The following is a 22,846-nucleotide window of genomic DNA, read 5'->3' as shown; positions in this document are numbered from 1 at the left end:
TTATACGCTGAGCATGACGCCGTGTGGCACGGGACATCCCTTTGGTCAGTTGGGGACAGCTGTCCTGGCTGTGTCCCCTCCTAATTTCTTGTGCACCCCAGCCCACCCGCTGTGGGGTGGGATGAGAGGCAGAAAAGCCCTTGGCTCTGTGTAAGCGCTGCTCAGCAATAATGAAAACATCCCATTTGTGTTTTCAACACTGTTTTCAGCACAAGTCCAAAACACAGCCCCATACTGGCTACTGTGAAGAAACTTAACTGTATCCCAGCCAAAACCAGCACACCCACTCCATGCTGGTACTCCTGCACTGACAATAACCTTGGTTATTTGTGGGACTAAAAATATGTCAAATGTTTAGAGATGATAAAACAAGTATAGATTTCCAAAACCTATACAGTGACTCAGACTTATCAAATCTAGTGTGTCTCTGTATAAAATACAGAACTAGAATGTACAGGAAGGATCGAATTGTAGACTGCCACTCTTGCAGAGTCCAGTCAATCCCAGTATGTATATGACAATACTCTGCTTCATCACCTGGATCATGCTCCATCAACAAAAGATATTAACAACCCATCTTGGTGAATTTGCAGGAGGTCAGATTCAACTGACCAGACAGACTTTGCACTCCTGTTTCTCTGGATGTTTTCTGGAATGCCCCTATGTGATACAAATACATTTTATCCAAGTCATGACCCTGCTCATCTCTGAACTGCATTTTTGCACCTATGTGACTAACTCTTGATTTAAGATGAGCTCTCCCTTCTTTACACCAGGCTATGTGAGGTCACAGTAAAGATCATTGTTTAAAATAGTTCTAATTGCTAAAGACAGAGGAATTGGTTAGAGCTGGGAGGCAGATTTTGGGAACCTGAGTTCTGTGTTCCTTTCTGATAATTGCTCCCTGAGTGAGGACAAACCAAGCAAATAATTTGTCTATGACTCAGTTTCTCTTTCCCTACAGCTGCGATAAGGACAGCTCTGCAGTGTTAGACTATTTTGAGATGAGAGGTTCCACAGATGGAGAAAGCAGTATAAAATGTCGTATTATTACCATGACTCATTCAAAGAATAGGAAGACTGTTTCGTAGAAGTTCTCCATCTTTTTGCAATAATATGAAGGAAGAAATAATAGTAAATTCTGCTTGTAGGAAATACTTTTGAATTTTTGCTTTCACCCTTTCTTTCTTTGAACAAAATAGTTTGGTTTTTATAAGTTTGTATGGGTCCATCTCACAGTGCTTTGCCAGAGCACACTTTCTTGTCACAGACTGCACCAAGAAAAGCAGGGTGGCAGCCGTTAGCCTGGCAGCTCTCTGCCTATCCAGTCCCGTGGGAGGATCCTGTTGCTGCAGGAACATGCACCAGGATCAAACCCAGTTCTTAGACCACCTAGAAACAGGTCTTTTCAAGAGCACCCAAAGTGATTTAAGAGCATCCCAGGAAAAGTCACAAGGCATGATACATCTAAGAGACCAAGTGCTCTGCAAAAAAATTCTTACTGTAGTTTTTTTGAAAACTGAAAGAGGGATTAAACGGCCTCAAGATAAAGCAAAGAGAAATTCTTTGGGGCCCATCTTCCCACTGGGTGGGCAGTGAGGAGTACTGCCAAATGAGGAGGGGCTCAGCAATGCTGACTGGAGGTCAATGTCTTCTGGAGATCGGCTCCTTTGGTGCTCAAGAGAAAGAAACTCTACCCTGTGAGAACAACCTTGGGAGAGCTGACGTAGTCTTTAGTCCAGCAAAAGGGCAAGGAACTGCCCCAAGTCCCATCCTGGGCACTGCTCCTCTTCCTGCCAAGAGCCCAGGTGGGGCTGGGAGGTGGGTGGCTGTGGCGTAGCAGCTAAAGCAATATCTGCTCCCATAACCCCACCTGGGCTAAAGGGGGGGGGGTGGTTTTAATATTTATTATCTTGTCATATCCCTGCCTTTGCTACCAGACAGCAGATTTTTTTCTGAATGCTGTTATGAGTCATCTTGACTTTGTCCTTCTCTGAGGCAGGGTCTGGTGCCCAAATCCACCCACACTATTACGGCTCAGTCAGACTCCTGAAAGAGGGGAGGAGATTTCATCTTTGAGCAATGTCCTTAGCTTAGTACAGCGTGAGACATTTGGTTGGTTGATTGAATGTCAAATTACTTTTTAAAGCATTACCTATTCCTGTAAAGTCTCTTCTGTTGGTGCAACAAAGAATTAAGCAGACGCATAACTTTAGACGTGGAAGCAAGTATATCAAAATCTGTGAAATCACTTCAGCTTTTAGCATTATACGTGTGCTTAACTGTCTGCTGGATCTCGTCCTGCTTATGTGTGTAACGATTATGTAAAGACTATTCAAGATCTGACTTACAATTATAAATAGCTATGTGATCTTTTTCAGAGTCTTTATTTTTCCAGTACCAGAAAGATTATGATACTCAAGAATTTCTCCAATAGACTGGTTTGCCTTTCACAATTCAGAAGACATAAATAATGCCTATACTTTTCAAGTTAATTTAAGTTGGATTTGGTATGCCATCAGTTTAAATCTCACTCCAGAATTGAATCAATCTTTATTCAGCTTCAGAATGTGCTAAATTGTTCAGATATTCTAAAACTCTTTTTCCTTAAGGCTTCTGAGTGAAATTCTACATTTATTTAATAAAGCAGCCAGGATTTACTACACCAGTAGTGGTAAGCACTTTTTACTTTCCTCAAGATAGATTAGAGTTGACTGTATACTTTTTTTGCTACAACTGCACAAGTTTACAAGTCGCAATTGAATTACCAAACTGAGGAAAAGAAAGATTATTCCTGTGGGTGCAATGCAGGTTGCAGACTTGTTTTCTTTTAAGAAAGGGTTTAAAGAATTAGCAATAAATGTTATCAACTGCAGCTAGAAAATGATGCTGACTTATTACTTTGTGGGGACCCTAAGGGGCATCATGAAAACCAAATTCCTTAGCTGAGCTTTCCAGAAGAAAACAGAAAAAATCTAACAATGCCTTTTGAACACCTTAAACTCAGATTTACTATAGAGAAAAAGACTAAGCTTATAGGCATCCCTGGCTTGCCCCTGAAGTTGCACAACTCTACAGTGCTTAAACGGTTACTGATTTATTTGCTAGTTAAGCAGTGTGTTCCCATTGTCACAAACAATGTATGAGCTGAGGACGTTTCTATTGACAATCATCCATAACAGGGGAGGGAGCCACCTTTCTCGCCTTCAGCGGAAACCTCCAGGAAAGCGTATGCTCTAATAGCCAAGAGGAGCACCAGGAAAGGCTGTAACTTTATTCCATATCACTCTGGGGTGAATGCGCCACTGATCTGGATGGATAATACTTCTCTGAAGATTTTCCCCTTGTTACCTACCACCAAATAACCTAGTGGCTTTAAGGATCCATTTGAGGTCTGGAAGACACAAACTCAGGGCAAAACAGAAACTTTGACCTGACTCTTCCATAGATCAGTTGGGTGGCCCTAAGAGGCAGAGGTGTTTTTTAAAAGGCTTTTCTAATATTATTTTTCAAGTTTTGCAGGTATTGTTTCTTACCAGGTTTTTTTCTTTCCTGCATCTAAAGGAAAACAATATTGTGAGCCACCAATTTTTTTCTACACAAAATGTACTTGCTACATTTTGTCCAGCTCTACTGAGCAGTCTTTCATCTTGAAACCCTTAGACTATGTGCTCAGTAAAATTTCTCATCTCAGGGTGAGTTTCTGACAAATCATCAGAGTTTAGAAATGCTCACAATTGTTAGCTCGCATGCCATCATTACTGGAAAGCCCATTTAAGCCAACTCTATGTCTGAGCCAGAACTGACACTGACAAGCACAAAAAAACCTCACAGCCTTTTCCACCAGATATATGTGCATAATATTCAATACAACTTATATAAATTGGAGACTTGGATTGCAGCCTGCAAGTCAGAATTTTAAACTCAACATATTTTCTGTTTCTAACATTGTTATTCTATCAAAGTTATATACCCTCAGCTGTCTCTCAGAGACCTGAAGAAAAGTGTCTTCCATACTCATTCAGTTAAGTAATTCCTGTACAAAAAGTACATGACAGCTGAATCATGCCCAGTGAATCACTGTTTACAACAGACTAAACCTAGACTATCTTACTTAACCTGTATTGAATTCAAGACAACTAAGATGGATGGTCTTGGAGTTATCTTCTTCAGGAGCCTCTATTTTTTTGTAGGAATCCATTTAAACAGTCCACAAAAACTGAAACACATGATGCCACTGCAGAATTCATTCCTCTTATACAGCAGTGATATTCCTCAATATTCCTGTAGTTTAGGTATTCATTCTTCAAGTCTTTTCATTATTTGGATCACAGTTTTGCTTTCTAGAAATGAACCAGAGCTAATTTCTCCCAAAGAAGTGAGAAATGAGGCATCCTTAAACGGGTTACATGTACATCAAGTTATCTTCTGCTGTTCTAGCTACAAACCTGCATTGCATTGAGTAGTTCCACCTGTACACTGATGACTAAAACTGCTCTGTATAACTTTTTGCAGTTGCCATGCCTGGTGTTGAATGTCTTCTCAGACAGTTGGTTACTGTCTTTCTTCAGTGCCCATAGAAGCCTCTGGTTGTCTTACCTTATTAAAAAATAAATAATTTTTTTAATTGCCCAAGAGGACCAAATCACATAGTGATTGGTTAACTGAGCAAACACCTGTACCAGTAACTGTTGAACTAAGCCAACATGTTTATCAATATTTCAATATCAATAGTGATTTCAATATTTTTGGTTGGCCACAAGTCCACAAAGAGGAAAGGAATGCAGGAAGTATGTTGCCTGACATGCAAAGGGTGAGAGGACAAATGTCCCTCTTCCTAAGCTTTGAAGGGACTGATTGTGCTTCTTGGCCAGCCACTCGGCGCTTAGCCAGTTCTAAGCATCTAGCAAGACTATCAGAATTTGAATCTATGAAAAAGCTTAAATAAACAAATAAAATGGACAAATAAAACAGACAAATAAAATGACCACCAACATCATATTAGGAAGTAGTAATTGAGGGTGAAGGTGGAGTCATGTTGTAGGCACAAAGAAAATCATCTTTTATGTGAAAGCTGGACCCCTTCTTCTACACCTTGACCCTAAAGTGTCAAAGGTCTTCATGAAAATTTCACTGAACTTGAATGCTAATATGAGCCTACAGTGAAATCTTTAAGCCAGGTGTGCTTAACGTGATTTGGGTTTTCTCAACAGAGGAAATCTGCAGTGTTTGATCCTCCCTGAAGATCAAAACAGCATTCCCCATGACATTAGAGATACATTCTGAAATTTTAAAAAAGCACAGGTTATTAAATCTTTGTGCAGACTTCAACAGACAGTTTTGTATGCTTTAGCAAATCAATTAATAAGATGAAAATAAAGCTTGTAGGAAAACATTTGCTTTCTGTTAAAAAAAAAAAAAAAAAAAGAAAAGAGAGAGATTGAAAATATAGTCATTCAAAAAATCTGAGTGAAATTCCAGAATTATGTCATTTTTACCCAAATGAAATTCTGGTGACAAAAATAATTTCAGAGCAGTCTAAATGTTTTATTTGCAAATATTTATTTCCAAAGTTCAAACGTTTTATTTCAGTTTTAATTCTTTCCCTTTTCTGTTTGAACCAATGTAATCTTTCAAATAAAAAGTGATTTTAAAATTAAGTACAAAAGCTTTTTGTCCCAAAGAAATTCTCTCCTTTTATTTGAAAAAAAAAAAAAAAAAAATTACTTCTAATGCGTCTGCTTTTTCCAAACAGTAATTGAATTCAAATGGCATTTCCTGGTAGGGAATTGTTTCAAGTAAAATTTTGCAACCTGCTGTAGGTCAGAGCATTGCGAAGGCTGGTCAGGTCTGCCAGGGTGCCTGAGAGGCTCCAGAGGAGCCGCATCCAGCCCTCTGGTTCCAGGGTAATGCTCCGACACCAGCGCTAACCTTCCTCTGGTGAAAGTGCATCTCACCAGCGGCAGCTGTATCAGCACTGCCAGGTGAGGCTGCCCAGTGGCTGTTTCTACTACTGCACAGTGGGAACAGTCAGCACACCGAGTTGTAATACCGTTGTATCGAGCTTCTGAGCTGTTTTGCAGGTACATGGGATAGACGCCAGAATCAATTTTGCTCCTTTATGTTTAGTTGTGTAGTAGAGCACAGATGTATCTTTATTTTAATTTGCTTTGCTACTTAATTGCATGCCTTCAACTTAAGAGAAATTTAGCCTTGCTATATACTTAGAACTTTCTCTTAAATTTATTTTCAGACAGTGTTAATTTTAAAGACTGCCTTTGTTCGAGAATCCCATATGTTCACTGTAAATAGACCTTCGTTTGCAAAGAAAGGGATAAAATAAAACCCCAAACATTGATTTTTAAATTGAGTAAAACTCCAGGACAGCTAACAGCATGCCTGACTGTCACAACACTGCTCTAAGACTTCTACAGAGGCCCCCAACTCTTGGGTCAATACAGACCCTCCATCTGCAGGCAGGTCTTGTCCCCTCCGCAGAGGTTCGGTCACTCTGCCCAGGTGCCATGGACATCTGCCTCCTGTCAGCATTAGGACCATACAGAACATTTAAAGAGCCTCACAATGAGCTTAGGGTAAAGTTTTTTCCTTGTGTCAGCAGTAATTCAGAAATATCTATACTCTCAGCTTGTTTTCAAGTGTGTCAATGTTCATACACACATTTGCCCTTTGCACCAAAATGCCCCAGGGATAACAGACCTGCTTTGTCGGAGTAAATCCAGGCACACGTGTAGGTACAGAGATAAAGCTGTTTTATTTTCCGATCTCCAGTGCTCTGCACTACACTTCTACATCTAGTTTCCTCCAGCAGGATTAGAAGCCATCAGATTACAATATGGTGGCCTTGACAGGATGGGTCAGTATCATGCATTGTAGAAAAGTATTACGTATATAAGCAGAACATATTTAGGCAATTCACTGAACTGGATGATAAGTCAAGAATGTATTTAGATTAAGTCAAGTTTGTCATTTTCCCCCCTCTCCTGCTTGTTTTATTCCCCCACATCAGACACTGGCAAAAAAAAAGTACCCTCCTCCATCGATCTTCAGAAACGAACTTTTCTTAGATCATTTCTAATTTTTTTGCAGCTAAGCAGAACCACAACGCAGAAGGAAGAAAAGAAAAAAAAAAAAAAGAAAAAAAAAGGAAAAGAACCTGTTAAAAATGATGCAACTGGCTTTTTCCCTTCCCCCAAACTGTGAAGATTAAAATAGTGATTGCTTCCATCAAACGCCTTAGATCACAGCTTTCACTAAACAGACTATTCAAGCCACATTTCCATTATTCTCATCATCACTTATATAACGGTGACTGATTTTGTCATTATTCTTTGTATGCATTCCCCTTAATGCTCTAGGGTAGGAAAGGTTTTTTTCCCCCCATTCCTAACCAGCAACAGATAAATAACTTTAGCTCAGTGCCTAAGACAATGTCTTTTCTCAAAGGAGCCTTTTCTGTCTGGACAGCAATAGTACAAAAAATATGTTGTTGTGGCATGTGCCAGCCAATAAATTCTGTCACTGGGGATCTTCATTTACATTGAGTCATCTGGTTAACATTGTCTTTAGAAAACAAAGAGTTTGAATATTATAAAGAGCTCTTAAAATATGAAGGGCAGCTGTAATGAATTGCTAAGGTAAAACATGTTACCAACTCAGAAACCCTTATAAAAGGAGGAGAGCATATATCTGCTTCTCTGCTTCAGCCCGTATTTCATGTTAATGGTTCAGCTTCCTTGTTGTGATTATGACATACTGCTTCTTGCATTTATCTTCTCTATCCTAAAACCTGCTTGTAAAAATACTATACGTACTGCAGATGTGTTCCTTTGGGGGCTTGCAAAAAATAAAATAAAAAGACAGAGTTGATAGCTAATTGTGAAATTCTTAGGGCATTTAAAGCTGTCCTGTTTCACTACATTCATCTTTCTAGAAGTAGACATCTAAATAATATGGACGAGGAAATACAGCAGTATGCCATTTACTCCAAAAACATCCTTTGTTTTAAAAAAAAGCCTTGTATCAAAAACAGGATCAATCCAGCAGACTGAACAGAACCAAGCACCAGTAAGTGAATGAGTTGGTACTCTGGGTATGACACTGGTCATTTCCCAAACCCTGTCTCCATTTTCTCAGTAGTAACACTGAGGTTGCAGTACTTACTCTGCCATAACCTGGATAAAGCAATTTAATTAACACTCAGAAAATATTCAGATACTACTAGAAAATGACATAACACAAAACAAATACAAAACATTGCTTAAAAAAAGAAGTATTATTTCCTTCTCTATGATCAGAGTTAGTGTTTCCTTGTTATGTAAAGACAAAACCACTTGTGAAATTTTCAAAGCTACTTCAGTGCCTTTTCCAAAAACACTTCCATTACCCAGGCTCTTTTGAACAGTACCTTTTTTGGTTCTGCAGCCGTTTGGCATATGCAGCCTAAACCCTTCATAGCAAGTAGGATTCAACAGAACAGAGCAGCTTTCTACACCAGATTAATCTAGGAGACCACGGTATTCCTGGCTCTACCAAAAACATTTACATCACCTGAGGAGGGCAATATAGAGGGGTTTTTCCCTTAGTTTTATAACAAAATATGGATATAATATAAATAAAAGACACATAAAAAGGTAAAAAGGTTGATCTGTGTAAAGAGATCACTGATAATAACAATATATACGCTATTCTCAGAAAGTAATTTTTTTCTTTTATCTTTACCACACATGGCCAGAAAATTTGCTTGCACGATCAACCTTTGTAAGCTACAAAGTTGACTGCAAAATGGGTATATGTTGAAGGATGTGGGTATAGATCCTCAGCACGTTCTCTAGTAGGGATATGCACGAAGTGGGAAATTCTGCCCTCACCAAAATCAATAAGACTAGCATCATCAAATTCAACAGGATCAGAAATTCAGCTCTAAACTTTACAGGGCAGCTCAATGGAGGTTTAAGTTCTTTTTTAAAAAAAAATCAAACCTCTAATCTTAAATATCCTTTGAAATTTGAAGTGTCTCCTGAGCTGTTGCTTCTGAACAATAAAACTACTGTAGCATGAGAAGACAGAAGGAAAAGGAATGAGGAAAGAGAGAGAAGAAAAACAGTAGTTTCCAGACCCAGCTCCATCTAGGCTAGCTTGTCTTATCCCTTCTGGGAGAAACTCCTACTGACATAACTGAAGTGTGGGACAATAGAATGAAAATGAGCTCAAGATCTGGAAAGTAGATCAAATTGTGGTCTAAAAGCCATAGTTTGTTCTTGTTTAAATGTGAGCTAAGAGAAGTGCCCGTCTCCAGAGGCCACCTCTGAGTGGAGTCAGTGCTCAGCATTGTGTGAAGATAACACAAGCTGCTTTACAGTCACTTCTCTGAAATTTTTTTTTTTCCTTTAACTAGCAAAATAATTAGTTAGTAATTCTGATTTTAGTGAGTGAGGAGAAAAATTTAGGACATTGCCATCAAAACATATCTCCTTAATTGAATAACTTGCTAGACTCTCTATGTAAAGTTTAAGTAACTGTTAATGACTCTGAAGCAATCAGAAATCTTTTGCCAAGGGGAAATCAACAGTATATTAAGATAGTTCAGTATTATTGCTGAATGCTAAAGGCAGCTTTTAAAGATCATATGTTTACAAACTAAAGAAGTTAGATACATTTGATCATTTTGAAAAGCATACTTACACCTTTAATGCCGTTTCTCTTCTGTGTGTAGGAACAATGTTTCCTTTATTTTACATATATATCAATGGGCAAGGTGAGCTTTTACCAGTTTTATACAAAATACTGATATTTCCCTCTGAAATAAACTCTTATGGCAAATAACCTTTTTATAATATCATGCATACTATGTGTGCAATCCCAGGGTTTTTTAGATAGACATATATATATATATACACACACACACAGTTTTTGGGTTCCAGTGGTGATACATTTTGATTATTCATAATGGAAAACTTTTTTATATTTTTCAGCGATGTAAATAATTTGTTTTCTTGCCATGTCTTTCCACTTCCTCCCAAACTGCAGTGTTCTGTACCGAAAGGATACCGTATCTAACAAATGACCTCTTCATCTGATCTATCTCATAGGGATGCAAATGTACCAAATCTATCCTCCTGAAATTTAAAAAAAAAAATCCTCTATGTTGGGTCCAGAAAAATAAGGAATTTGGGCACAATTCTCTGCCACTGATTCCCTGACATTTTTATCAGGAGCATCAACCAGCCATGCACTAGACTGTAAATCAGAGAAATATCTATTTACAGCGGTTAGAGCAATATGATACACTGCACTTGGCTAACAAGTGAAGAAATTGGAAATGGATTACCTAAAGCAGCAAATCCAAGCCTAAACTGGCTTTTAGAGAAGGTCCCAGATTGCTGGATATGCTTCCATCCAGAAACATTCTCAAGTATATAGTATTTTTTAATTTAGAACCGTATCCTTCATGATATGCAAGGCACAAATATCCATTGAATTCAATGTATATTTGGGGCATGAGGGATGAAGCTTTCATTAGCAGTTCATGTGAAAATCATTTTTAATTGATATTCAATTTGGTGGCCCTGGAGTTTAATGCTGATGGCAAAACCTAAAGCACAGGTCTCATCCAAAATCCTTTGGAATCAATGTGATTCTTAACACTAACTTCAGTGAAGCCAGGATTTCTGCCTAAATTTTTTTTTAAATAAAATGCATAGGTTATTTCTAGATCATTCTGACTACCTCTAGGATTCTGCCAGACTAGATTTTGACAGTTTGTCTGCCTCCCAGGACAGTTTCTCTGAATCCCAAAAGCTTACACTTTGCATATAATACTTATATACAATAAAAAAATAGCATGAAGTGACTTCCAAAATCCAAAGGTCAAAAATTCAACTAACATATATTAATCTTTATTATGTAACAATGATATAATAAATAAGTTTATGAATTCATATGATCTGTACAAAAAGCTGAAAAGATATTGCACCAAGTTAGGTACCGGCTATTTGGATTTAATATTTGTTAAACATATGATCTAAAATTATATACAGTTGTGGAGTTAAGGCAAAACCAGATGATACCTTTAACACAACAGAAGGTTTGAAAAATAGACATAATTACAAACAAGGGGATCTCATCTCCAGCTAGTAAAGTGGTTGTGTCTAAGGAAGGAATCCCTTAGGTTTTTAATAAAGCAGTTATTATTATCCATCATGTTAATTAAAATTGAAGAACAAGTGTGAGATTTCCTGCAGGGCAAAGCTGTTTTGCAAAGTTGTGCCTGAATGATCACCTTTAACCCTGGTAAGAATCTTTTTCTTTAATGGTTATAATCTGCTCTTCTTTTTAGAAAACAGCATGTGGGAAAAGAGGAATATGTTACATAGCTAACTAAAATACAACCATAACCTGTTAGCTTTATGTAAGCTAGACTTGATTGTGACCGGTGACAGAGCATAAATATATGGGTGAATCATCCAACACACTACACGCAGAGGAGAATTAAAGTCAACCACTTATCAATAATAATTACCTTTCTCAAGACAATGGAACAGATCATGTCAGTTAAGTCCCAATGACAGAAACATGTATGACCAATATATCAATATACAGTTCTTTGGCAGCAACACACTAACTCTTGATTGAAGTCTGAACTCAAACTCTCCTAAATTATAGACCTGGTTGCCAGTCTTTTCATAATTAAAGAAAATCCACTTCTCCCATGAATCCAGTAAGTCCAGTAAATGAAATCTGAATAAATCTTGCAGGCAGCTTTAGACTGTAACATTAAGCATAGATATTTATTGTCTGCTTTAGTCTCAATCCAAATATATTGTATTTTAACAAACACACAAAATTCTGTGAAACTTCTGAGTAGTCCAGATGGGGGCAAAATCCATAAAGAGAATCCATATTCACCCATGAAAAACCAATAAAGAAACATCAATCCCATGATGATAAAATGATCTTCGTGTAACAGAGGCAATGATGAGTCCACACCTGGATGAATGTCACAGGAAAATGGACTTTACAGGGGAAAGACCAGAAAGCCAGAAAACGTAGAATACTGCCATCCACCGACCAGATTACCTTTCTCCAATTTCAGGTAAACCTTATCCTCCTTGTCTAGATAGAGCAGGACTCCATTAGTGGCAGCTTCACGTGTGACGTCCTTGTCCCCAGCAAAAGCAGAAATGACTGGCTTTCCATTTAGCATCAAATTGACCTACAAGAGAAAAACCACTGAAAAGCTCTAATTAACAGAAAAACATCAAGAACTATCACTGAATATTAACTACAGCGTAAGAGGTCTGCTAAAGTCCCAATCATCACTGCTTTCTGTTTGTTTGTTATAAACTAATAATTACATTTATTTGCAGTGTACAAGCACATTCACGTTTCCTGGGCTTGACCTGCAGCTGAGTGAAGTCGGTGGGACACTGTCCGCTGAGTGCCATGGTCTGGGCTCAGTCAGGGTGAAAGATGACGTGACATTCCTTTCATCTGTTGTTGGGCATGTTAATTGTTGTAAGTCTCTGGTAATATGGAACTGTGAGCTATTACCTCAGTTTGTTTCACTTTGCCTACCTCATGGGTTATTTAGACACGCGTTAGCAAAGAAGACATTTTTCAAGAAACTTGGACACCCAGAGGTGCGATGTAGGCACCTAATGAGATGTCAAAGGTACCGCAGTAGGCTGAGAGCTTACACTTCATTGAGAGCAAAGTATATGTCTCTTCCATTGCTGACAGTGCCTTAGTTTAAATCTAGAACAGACCTTTAGCTTTATGAACAACTGCACTGTGTTTTGGTACTGAATCCATTTTTCTGTAAAACACTTCTGAAAGTCAGCACAGCCTCTGCTCTGAAAGCAACATCACACAGACACTCTGTAAATAAAGATGGGCAGGGGCTGGGGGAATGGACAGATTCAGGCATTTTTCATTTCCCCAATGGCAAACTATTAGCTTTCTTCTGCTTTTTCTTTTTAAGCGGCTATAATGCAGTCACAGAGGGGTGAATTATGAAATGCTTATTCATATCAAGTATGCTGGCCTTGCATATGCTCCCATTAATTTTAATGGGAGTCGCCACAGAATAAATTAGTGCTCAGCATAAATCAGGGCAGCAGAATCTGGCCCTGATTTGGGATTCGCCTATCTGGGAAATCCACTTAATCAGATGTCCCCAGGGAACCAATTTCAGTTTAATGATATTTAATGGCACTAACAGATGTTCCAGGAGCACAGTAATATCACTTATGTAGGAAGCCTTCAGGTGATTTAGTGGTGTTTAAGTCTGCGTGTGGCTGAGACTCAAGCTGGTTTGCTCCACTGCAATGGCTTTTGGTCCTCCCCCCTAGTTATCATACATGCAAAAAAAGGGCATCAAGAGTTTAGTCATTGCTTGGTTTTGGTTTATCTCCTTTCTCCTGTACCATCTCTTTTGGTCAGGTCCCCCTGCAGATCACCTTACAGCTATTTTAGTCACAGCAGAAGACACAGCTTTGCACCAGATGGTCTCACGTCACCTATGACAAAATTGACCTAACCAAACCCATCCATCACTTCAGAAACTCTTGATCTATGAAAGATTTCAGGCCATGTCACAGGTTGTAACATTCCCTGTTACAAGCCCCAAACTCCCAGGTTTGAGTACCTGGTACGTGAAACCCCAAAGTCTGCACTGGACTTCCAGAATCCAAGCCTTGACATCTTTCTTGGCAATATGTATTTTAAATCCAATGAAGTTGGCTGACATACAGTTATTCTAGGCCATTTCAACTTTCAGCATTTAAGAGAGTGAAAGAACAAAGTTTGAGCCTATTAAATAGCTTATAAGTTCATTATAGAGATTTTCATGAGGTCAATATTTCCTTTAAGACTTTTGTCATTGGCCTGAATGGAACCATGATTTCTTGTTGTAAACTGAAGGTGAATTTCACCAGGAATGTGAACGTGTCTCACATCAGCTTTCTTTGCCATCTCTACCATTTACACTTTCCTCAGGAGCTTTACCGGCAACCCAAAACCAGAGCTGCCACAAAGAAACAGCTGATCAGTCCTGCAGAAATCCATTTCATGTCGGCCTTGTACACTGAAAGCCATATTCAGGAGCAAGACAGATCATGGGAAAAGCATCAGATACTTCCATGAATCTGGTGGTCTCATGGGTGAAAACAAGGGATGCCACAGGTGTTATTCCAGATGTAGAAAGCCAGTATGTATGTCACAGAAACTGCATGACCTGGCATGAAGATTAAGGAATGTACTTTAAGAAAATTACTGTTGGCTCGGCAAGGGGATGTTCAGGAACTTAGAGGCTTTTCCTCTAAGCTAGTACATACTTGTATTTAATTAGGTAGTTCAGCTGCTACTGAGCTACAGAAGAAAGAGCAGAATCACTCCTTTCTTTTTTTTTAAAATATATGACACATCTTTTATGTATTATATGGTGAAAAAAAGTTTAAACTGCTAACAAGGTTTCCTAGAAGACATCCCTATAGAGGTATAACATTTCGTTGTAGTTACAGAAGAAGTGGACCACCTTAAATAACCTTCATCCACAGCAGACTGATGTCATAAACAGATACCTGGCATCATAAGCTGTCATCCAGGTCACAAAATGTTACAAAAATAGTCAAATCTGGTACGTATCCCCAGAACACCTGCGTTCAAGACAGTGAGTTTAACCTGTAGCAAAATACAGCTCTTCAATAGTATTTATGCAATTAAGTGAAATTTAGAGCTCTATTTTACTCTTGGATGATTCATTCTATTTAATACTTTATGTCACACCAGATATTCAGTTCTTATGGTATAGAAGTGATGCTATGGCAATTTATCTGAGGTGAGGATCCTGCCTTATTACAGCTGTTCAGTTTAGATGTATTCACTCCGCTGCTAGGAACTCTACACCACAGGTTGCTTTCAACTAAGCTATTTTTACTTGAAAGTGTGTTAAATACTCCTGTGTTCAGTCAAGATCCTATTCTAAATAAACATTTTAAGTAAAAGATTTTGTAATCATACTTGATCAACGTACCTGAATTGTTTGACTCTGATAGACTTTAATTACGTGAAAACTGAAACTGTAAATTCCTTTCCTTGGTGCTACAAAGACAGACTCCAACGTGAAAAAATTGCCCACATTTACTAGGATCTACAAACAAAAAAATATAGCATGGGAATTAGTACAGGTATTCAGTGCTAAATAAAAAATACAGACTATTAACTTTAGAAAGCATTCACCCATGGAAATTTTTTAATCTACAATTATGCCGTTTTATTCATTGTTCTCTCAATTAACTTGGAATATTACTCACAAAATGGATATTTAGTTACATTTATAGTACAACTTTACTATAAATAAACAAGGGTGGAAAATATTTCTTACTTTGCCTCTATATCATACCTTCAAGAGCTTTCTTCTATACATCTTTAGAGGAGATTAAAAAAAAAAAAGCATTTTTGTTCATCATTCCTCAAAAATTACATCAAATGACATCAAAACACTAATTCAGGGAGTGGCATCCTACTTTTGGCTAAAAAGCAACGGTCAACACCATCTTCCTGAAAGTAGCAAGCTGTGAGGAAGGAGGTATGTGAATGATACAATTCATTCACCAGTTTACAGACAGATCGAGTTAGTGAAATACCTGGCACATCTGAGCAAAAACTGGCTGTGAGCCTTTGCTGCTTTATTTGTTTTTGTAAGCACTAATAATAATTTGGGTTTAATTTAACAGAGACAAGTAACAGAGGGGAAGATATTAAATGAGTGCATTGTCCATATGCTAAATATCTTCTTTAATGACTAAATTGTTCTTTCTTTCCACTTAGTTATGCAAAAATAAAGCATATTTTCAGGCTCCTTTGTGCCAGGCATAGCCCTAGAAAGCCATGTCCATGAAGTTAGGGTAATTTACATTGCTAGCATTAAGCTATGTGACATATCTGGCTTCAGTTGTCACAACAATTTACTGTTCATTATAATATGGTATAGGAAGAAAAATAACCATCAGTCTCAATTACTTCGGACTTGCCGTAGGACAGGAGCAGGTACATGAAACGTGTGCTGGCATCTGAGTGTTAGTGACTGAGATGAGAGGGGCTGTACCATGAGCCTGTGATTGTTATAGGAAAGTTAAACGATTTTTCCGTAAAATTCGCCCTTCTTTTCCCCCTCAAAGGCTGCACAAGCCGTCTAAAAATCTCCGTGGGCTGCTGGCACCTGAGAAGACCCTCTCCCCCAGCCTCCCGGGGCCGTGTCCTCGCCCGCTGCCCGGCGAGGGCAAACCGGCGGATGCTCGCCCAGCCCCGGCTGCTGCCCCCGCCTCTCCCGCGCCCGCGGAGGCCGCTCGGGGACCCGCGGAGGCCGCTCGGGGACCCGCGCTGCGCCGCTGCGCTCGGGCTCCGCTTCAGCCTAAATAACTTACTTGGACCCATCCACCGCGGAGGCTGCCGGGGCCGGAGCTGGCGGCCCCCGGGGAGCTGCGCGGAGGGGGCGGCAGCCCCCGGCCCCCGCGGCCCCGACGGCGGCTGCCCCGCACGGGCGGCCGCCCCCCCCACCCTCCCGCTACTGCGCTCCGCTCCGCACCCCGCTCCGCCCTCCCACGCCCCGGGGGGCAGGAGGGAAACTACTGCGGGGCGTGACCTGCCCCCCGCGAGGGCGGCGGTCCCCGGCTACACCCCACACACCCCCCCGAGTCTCCAGCTGCGACCTGCCCGGCCCCTCCGTTTCTCCACCTTTGGGGTACGGGGGCTCCGCAGGGGTTCCCCGCAGGCGGCCGCCCTCTGCACCCCAACTTTTTGCCGGAATTAAGGAAATGGGCGACGTGGGAGCACGGGGAGGAGGGGGGCACCCGCGGGGCGAGCGGGCGGCGGCACCTGTTGATCGCGCCCGGCCGCGTCCCGGCGGGGGAGGGGGGGGGGGGGGGGGGGGGGGGGGGGGGGAGGAGGGCACGGGCACCCCGGCCCCGCGGGGATCCCCCCTCTCGGCCCCCGGCGCCGCCGCTTACCTGGTCGAAGTAGATGATGCGCGTCTTGTTGCTCATCTCGGAGGGCTCGTGGTTGGTGCTCCTCACGGCCGAGAAGGCGACCTTGGAGTTGGCCGCCCGCACGGAGATGCCCAGCGGGGAGGAGGACGAGCCCTTGGCGTCGGTGGCCGGGTTGGAGTCGCAGACCACCAGGCACTTGCCCTCCAGGACGATGGGCTCCGTGTCGTTCTGCGCCCGCGCCGCGGGGCCGCCCAGCGCCAGGGCCAGCAGGACGGCGGGCAGCAGCCGCCAGCCCATGGTCGGCACCCGCGGCCGCTCCGCGCCGCCGCTCCGCGCCCCGCTCCGGCCACCGCGCCGCGCACCAGCGGGAGGCACCGCCGGCAGCAGCGGCAGCCGCTCCCCCCGCACACACCCGCACACGCACACCCGCACACACACCCCCCGCACACCCGCACCTCCCGGCAACGCCGCGCTGAAAGTCTTCTTTCCTCCGGCTTCTTCCCTCTGCCTCTTTTTTCCTCTCCTTCTTCTCTTCTTCTCCTCCCCCCCCGCCAAGACTTTGTGCCTTTTTTTTTTTTTTTCCCTCTTTCTTTCTTTCTTTACCCGGGTTCTTTCACGAGCTCTTTAAAACACACCGCAAAAAGCTGCCAAACAAAATAAACACTTTCCGGTGCCCCCTTTTCTCTCCTCTCTCCACATCAAAAAAGAGAGCGAGAAGGAGGGGGGGGTGAGTGGGGAAAAAAAAGCCCTCAGGTGAATTATTGATGAGAGAGAGGAGAAGAGAGAGGTCATGAAGAAATAAAACCATTTGATGTTGCCATGATTGCCGCTGCTGGCTCGCTCTCCCGTTCAAGCTGGAGATCCAGGGTGCTCTGAGCGGTGGCGTGGAGAGGTGGTAGCTTACCCCAAAGCTGCCAGATCCTGTCTGATATCACTGCCAGGGTGCTGCAGACTCCACTTCTCTCCCTCTCGCCCCCCCCACGTCTGCCACAACCCCCCCAAAGAGTTATGTCATAACAAACCTGCCCAGCTCTCACCTAGCTGGGCAGATACGACACCTCATAGACCCTCCTCTTGGAATTGCCCCCTACGCAGACACACACGCTCGTCTTCACAGGCAACTTTTTAAGCTGCTGCAAAGCCAAAGGGAAAGCAACAAAATATTGCAACGTCCCCTAGTTTCAAGAGGAGGAGGGAGAAAGAACTGCAGTCTGGTTGAAAGGCAGCATCTAAACCTGGAGGAGTCTCCCAGGGCACAGACCCCCTGTGCTCGTGTTTGCAGCCTGCATCTGGGCACGACACCCCGACGCTGTGCACGCCGCCGTCGGATCCCCGTTACGCAGCCCAGAGGGAAGCAGCCCTCCTCAAAGCCAGTCACTCAGACACTTAGGTCACTGATAGGACTTTACCAACTGCTCTTCGAGGATTAATGTGGCCAGCTACTACCTCATGGTGCTGCCAAATGGCAGCTTCTGGTAATGTTTTGATTAGACACCTCTGTCTAGTATTAGTTTCTTTTTCTGATGTGTGCTGAAAGGATTGGAAGGCTGAGCAGGCACCTTAGCTCAGTACTCCCACGTATATCAAGATTATTAAAAACGTGACTAGTTTGGTACTGCTGATGGCTTCTAGAGAAGATCTTTCCTGCATCACCTGGTCCCATTTGAAATAGTCTCATGGCAAAACCTAAATCCTCTTCAGGTACTGGAAGAAATGATACAGTGCTCCCAGAAGCAGAACTGGCTAAAAAGATTTCCATCCAAACCAACAACAAAGTGCCAATAGTTTTTAAGAAACTGAGCATATGATTTTTAGATAGATACCTTTCAGTATAACAGGTTTTTTGTGCCTATAACAGCTTTGCAACAAATATGTCCCATGTCAACCATTAACCACCAACAGCTTTCATTCACTTCTTGCCCAGAGGCTTCTCTATCTGTGTGCAGCTTTTCTACCTTTCAAACCCAGCTGGGAAAGGTGCTGATCTGTTTTGGAGCTGTGAATGCCAGCACCTCTTGCTGCCTCCCATTCTGTAGAGGAAGAGGCTTGGGATACAGACAGCTCACACAGCACCTCAGCTCCATGCGCTAACAAATGCCAGCCATAAATCTGGACGCTAACAGACAAAAAAATAATTAAAGAAGCAACAGGAAATCAAAAGGAGGAATAAAAAGCACCAAAACCCACTCTCTACTGAACACCAAGGCAAATATGAGCTGGGACTGTTTTTCAGTTGATGTGGAGAACTGGGGGTGAAGCATTAAGTCTGCAGAACTCAGCAAAGTCTTTGTCCCTTCTGTAGAAATTGAATCTGCAGATTAAAAGATGCCAATGCCTAGGAAGACCTGTCTGGAGGACCCCTGCAAAACAAAGCTGTATGAAAATAGAAAAAGATTTTGTGCCACAATATTTTGTATTTATATACAAAAGTATAAATAATTCCACGCTATTTCAACATCTTGTGCTTAAAAACTCTTCTGTACCTCATGCTGCTGAGTAGCCTTTTAACACTGCACAAATAACAGCAAATATATTTATAACATGTACATAAATTTAGATTGAAATTTGAAACTGCTGACAATTTTGAAAGAACAGTCATTTGTCAGAGATTAAAAACTTTACAATAATTTCAGACAAATTGGTTTGATTTCATTCTGTTGTGGACAATGACATCAACTATCTCTATAGTGAGGAAAAAATGGAAAACCAAGAAAATAGCCAAAACTCAGATGAAGAAACTGGAAAAAAAGGAAACTAACATCAAAAACCCAACTGATCACCAAGACAGGGTATAAGCTGAATCAGTTTTTTCAAAAGTTGACTTTCCTTTTTCCTTGTCTGCAGGTGCAGGCACCTGCTAAGTCTGGCCTGGCAACACCATTTCCCTGTTCCACTTCTCTCACTTGAATATCTAAGGACCTGTTTTGCACTGAGCAGATGCAGAAGTGCAAAGTCAAGATCAGAAGCACCTCTCACTCCCGTGCTCTTCTCCCAGAGTTGTGCAGACGTTTCTGTACATGCAGGTTATTTTAGCTGTGTGAACAAATTAGTAAGTATGCAGCTAACTAATTACAGCCATTTGTGAACACAGCTACTTAATTTCAGAGTTCAGTTGCTATAAAGTTAAATGCAAGTTAGGAACAAATTTGCACACGCGTTTTGCATGCAGTTATAAACCTTTTGGGATCACAGTGTGCAGAAGCTAAGTGCTCCTCTCTCATGCAATCTAGTCTGGAAAAATCAGAAAGTATAACAAAAATTCTGTTAGACCTTCCTGTCAGTCTGCACAGCTAACATAAGACATATGTTAAGGATTAACATCGTACTTCTCATCACCTACAAAAGGATACTGAAGTGGACTCTGTCCTGCAGTGTGGATTACATTTTCAGATATGTCAACAATTTCCAAAAATGCTTTGGCAGATGGCATTAAATTTTAACATCAGTGGTATCCTAATCTGAAGGAAGTCCAATTAAATGAGGCTGCTAATTAATAAAGATAACATGAAGAAGGGAGCAGATTCTGCCCCTGTATTTAGCCCGCGTTTATGCCGGGCACATGCTCGTAGGCAGTTCCAGTCTGAAACTCCTATTTTACTTGGAAGACCTTTTGAATTGTGGTGTTGAGGAGGGGAAAATCTCAGACACTGGAGCTCCTATTCCTGTCTTGGTGCCTTTGACTTAGGACATTTTTTCTTATTTACAAAAGGGTAAGGACAAACCCTTTTCATCATCGTTTTCTTTTCCATGTCTAAAACATATTCTAGAGTAGTACTGACTCTGATGTGTTTCTGGCTTGATTATAGCTCAGTAAAATTAGCAGCTTTTATGGAGTTGAAGGAAGGAGACTAGGCAGGAGCTGTACAGCAGTGCTGGCCCTTGTCTGCAGCAGCTGGTACACACCAGAGGACAGCAGAGCTCCCTCCCTTGAGGAAACCAGCAGCAGCTCAATCAGAAATTTTACTCCATTCTTGAAACTGGAAGGCACTATGTTTCAGTATTCTTTTCCCCAAAAGGTAACCAGTATTGAGATTTCAGATGACATTTCTTAACAATATGAATTCAAGAGATGAATAAGACTATTAAAACTTTTCCTTAGCAGTAAGCCATTTGCAGGACGGAGAGACGGCAGCAGAGTAACAGGACGAGCAAAATCCAACACAACGATCACAATGTAACAGCCATGTCCTACAAACACAGAGGAAATCCTGATAAATTTCCTCTGCTCTGGGAAAAGGAAAGCCTAACAGAGACCATCAGGGAAAGTGTATTTTGGGGGGAAAGGAGATGAACTGAAAATACAAACTGAATTCTTCCCGGAAATAAAATTAATACAACCTACAATAAAGTTAGCACTCTCGGACATTCAAAAGTAAAGCATCACACTCAACGATGCTGTAGATAAAGTCTCTTTTCACTGCTCAGACATGGCACCAGATCACAATTCAGAGAGTAATGGTGGCAGTTAAAAAAAGTTCTTGGAGGAGGTGGATCAAGCCCTTAAATGGAGACCAGATTCTGCTATCAATAATTTCCCAGTTGATAACTGGGCTGTTACAGCTGATCCTGCAGCCAGCTCCATGAAGAAGGCAGGGCCTGGTCTTGGCCGGGGGAGCCCACACATCGATCAGTGCAGAGCTGCTGACACGGCCATGAACTTTGCTCACATGACACTCCCCAAGAGATTGGATCTATAAATAATATACATAATCCAGCCTCAAATCCATGCCTAAATCAACAGACTGAAAATCCCCCGTCACCAAAATACCTGAACCATATCATGAAATACCTCCTCCTTTTTTTCCCACCAACACAGCAGGAAGAGAGCTTAAAGGTTATTAGTAACAGTGTTTGTTTGGGTGGTTGGGCTGGGTTATTGCTGAACAAAATGAGGGAAGTTTGCTGGGGATGCTGTGGGAAAGACAAGTTGAAAAGCGAAGCTTGCATTTAATTCATAAGCAGCAAGGTTAATGATCATTCTTATTTTATCTGACAAAGAATTTCTTAGTATTGATCCAGCTCCCTCTAACAGGGATCTTTTTTTTCTTCCGTTGAAAGAAAAATGAGTAAAATAAATAGCAACAATGCTCAAGAATGGAAATTCAGTTAGATTAAACTCATGGGTTTTTTCCCTTTCTGGACACATACTGTCGAAGCTTAAAACTGTCTCCAGTTGGAAGTATTTTGCCCTTTCACAGGGAATTTTCTGCACTGAGGCAGGCAAGCTAGGCATCTTTCTGACAAAGGGAAGAGCCACAGGGAGAATAAGGAGAAAACACCATGTTTACATTTACATTTTCTTTTACCTCTTGGCTTGTAAACCTGCATTAAATACAATTTCTGTATCAATATTGCATGATACCTTTCAAATCTCTTTGGAAAAAAAAACATCTTGCTTTGTATAATTAGTCATTTGCCTTACAAAAGGGAGAAATAATCTGCCTCAGACTTCCTCTCCTGCTTTTGAGCTTCTTGCTTGTGTCTAGAGGCCTTATGAATTCTACTAACCCCTCGGTAATAGGAGCCCTCCTTCCTCTCCTTTTCTTTTTTCTTCATCCTAATTATATTTCCCTTCTGTCAAGCTGAGGTTTCTGTTTGCTGAGTGTGTAACACGGTTTTGTAGTGAGCTGGTTGAGCACCCATCAGCCTCCTCCTAGGATTAAACCCCCAGCTCCAGTGCTGCTCTACTTGGCTTTTTGCTGAACTCATCCTAATGAGGACGCGGGAGGTGAACCAGTGCGGGAGCGGTGGGGGAGCGGGGGGCAGAAAGGCTGAAATCAAAGGCAGAATACTGATGACGATTCAAAACTGTGTTTATGGAGCTCAGTGGTCAGACTTTT

General features: G+C 41.5%; 1 protein-coding gene across 1 annotated transcript; it reads right to left on the bottom strand.

The window, feature by feature from the left end:
• Positions 1–11,811: 11,811 nt before the first annotated feature.
• On the bottom strand, positions 11,812–17,455 carry CBLN4 (cerebellin 4 precursor). The gene is made up of 3 exons (XM_074843189.1): positions 17,028–17,455; positions 15,053–15,169; positions 11,812–12,232 (listed from the first exon to the last, which is right to left on the bottom strand). Exons 1-3 carry the CDS (start codon positions 17,301–17,303, stop codon positions 12,035–12,037), a joined length of 591 nt encoding a protein of 196 aa, XP_074699290.1. The 5' UTR covers positions 17,304–17,455; the 3' UTR covers positions 11,812–12,034.
• Between the last annotated feature and the right edge of the window lie 5,391 nt (positions 17,456–22,846).

The sequence above is a fragment of the Strix aluco genome, chromosome 17 (assembly GCF_031877795.1).
Source record: "Strix aluco isolate bStrAlu1 chromosome 17, bStrAlu1.hap1, whole genome shotgun sequence".
NCBI classification, from domain to species: domain Eukaryota; kingdom Metazoa; phylum Chordata; class Aves; order Strigiformes; family Strigidae; genus Strix; species Strix aluco.
The sequence above is the reverse complement of the archived record's forward strand: the minus strand, read 5'-3'. Positions and strand labels throughout refer to the sequence as shown.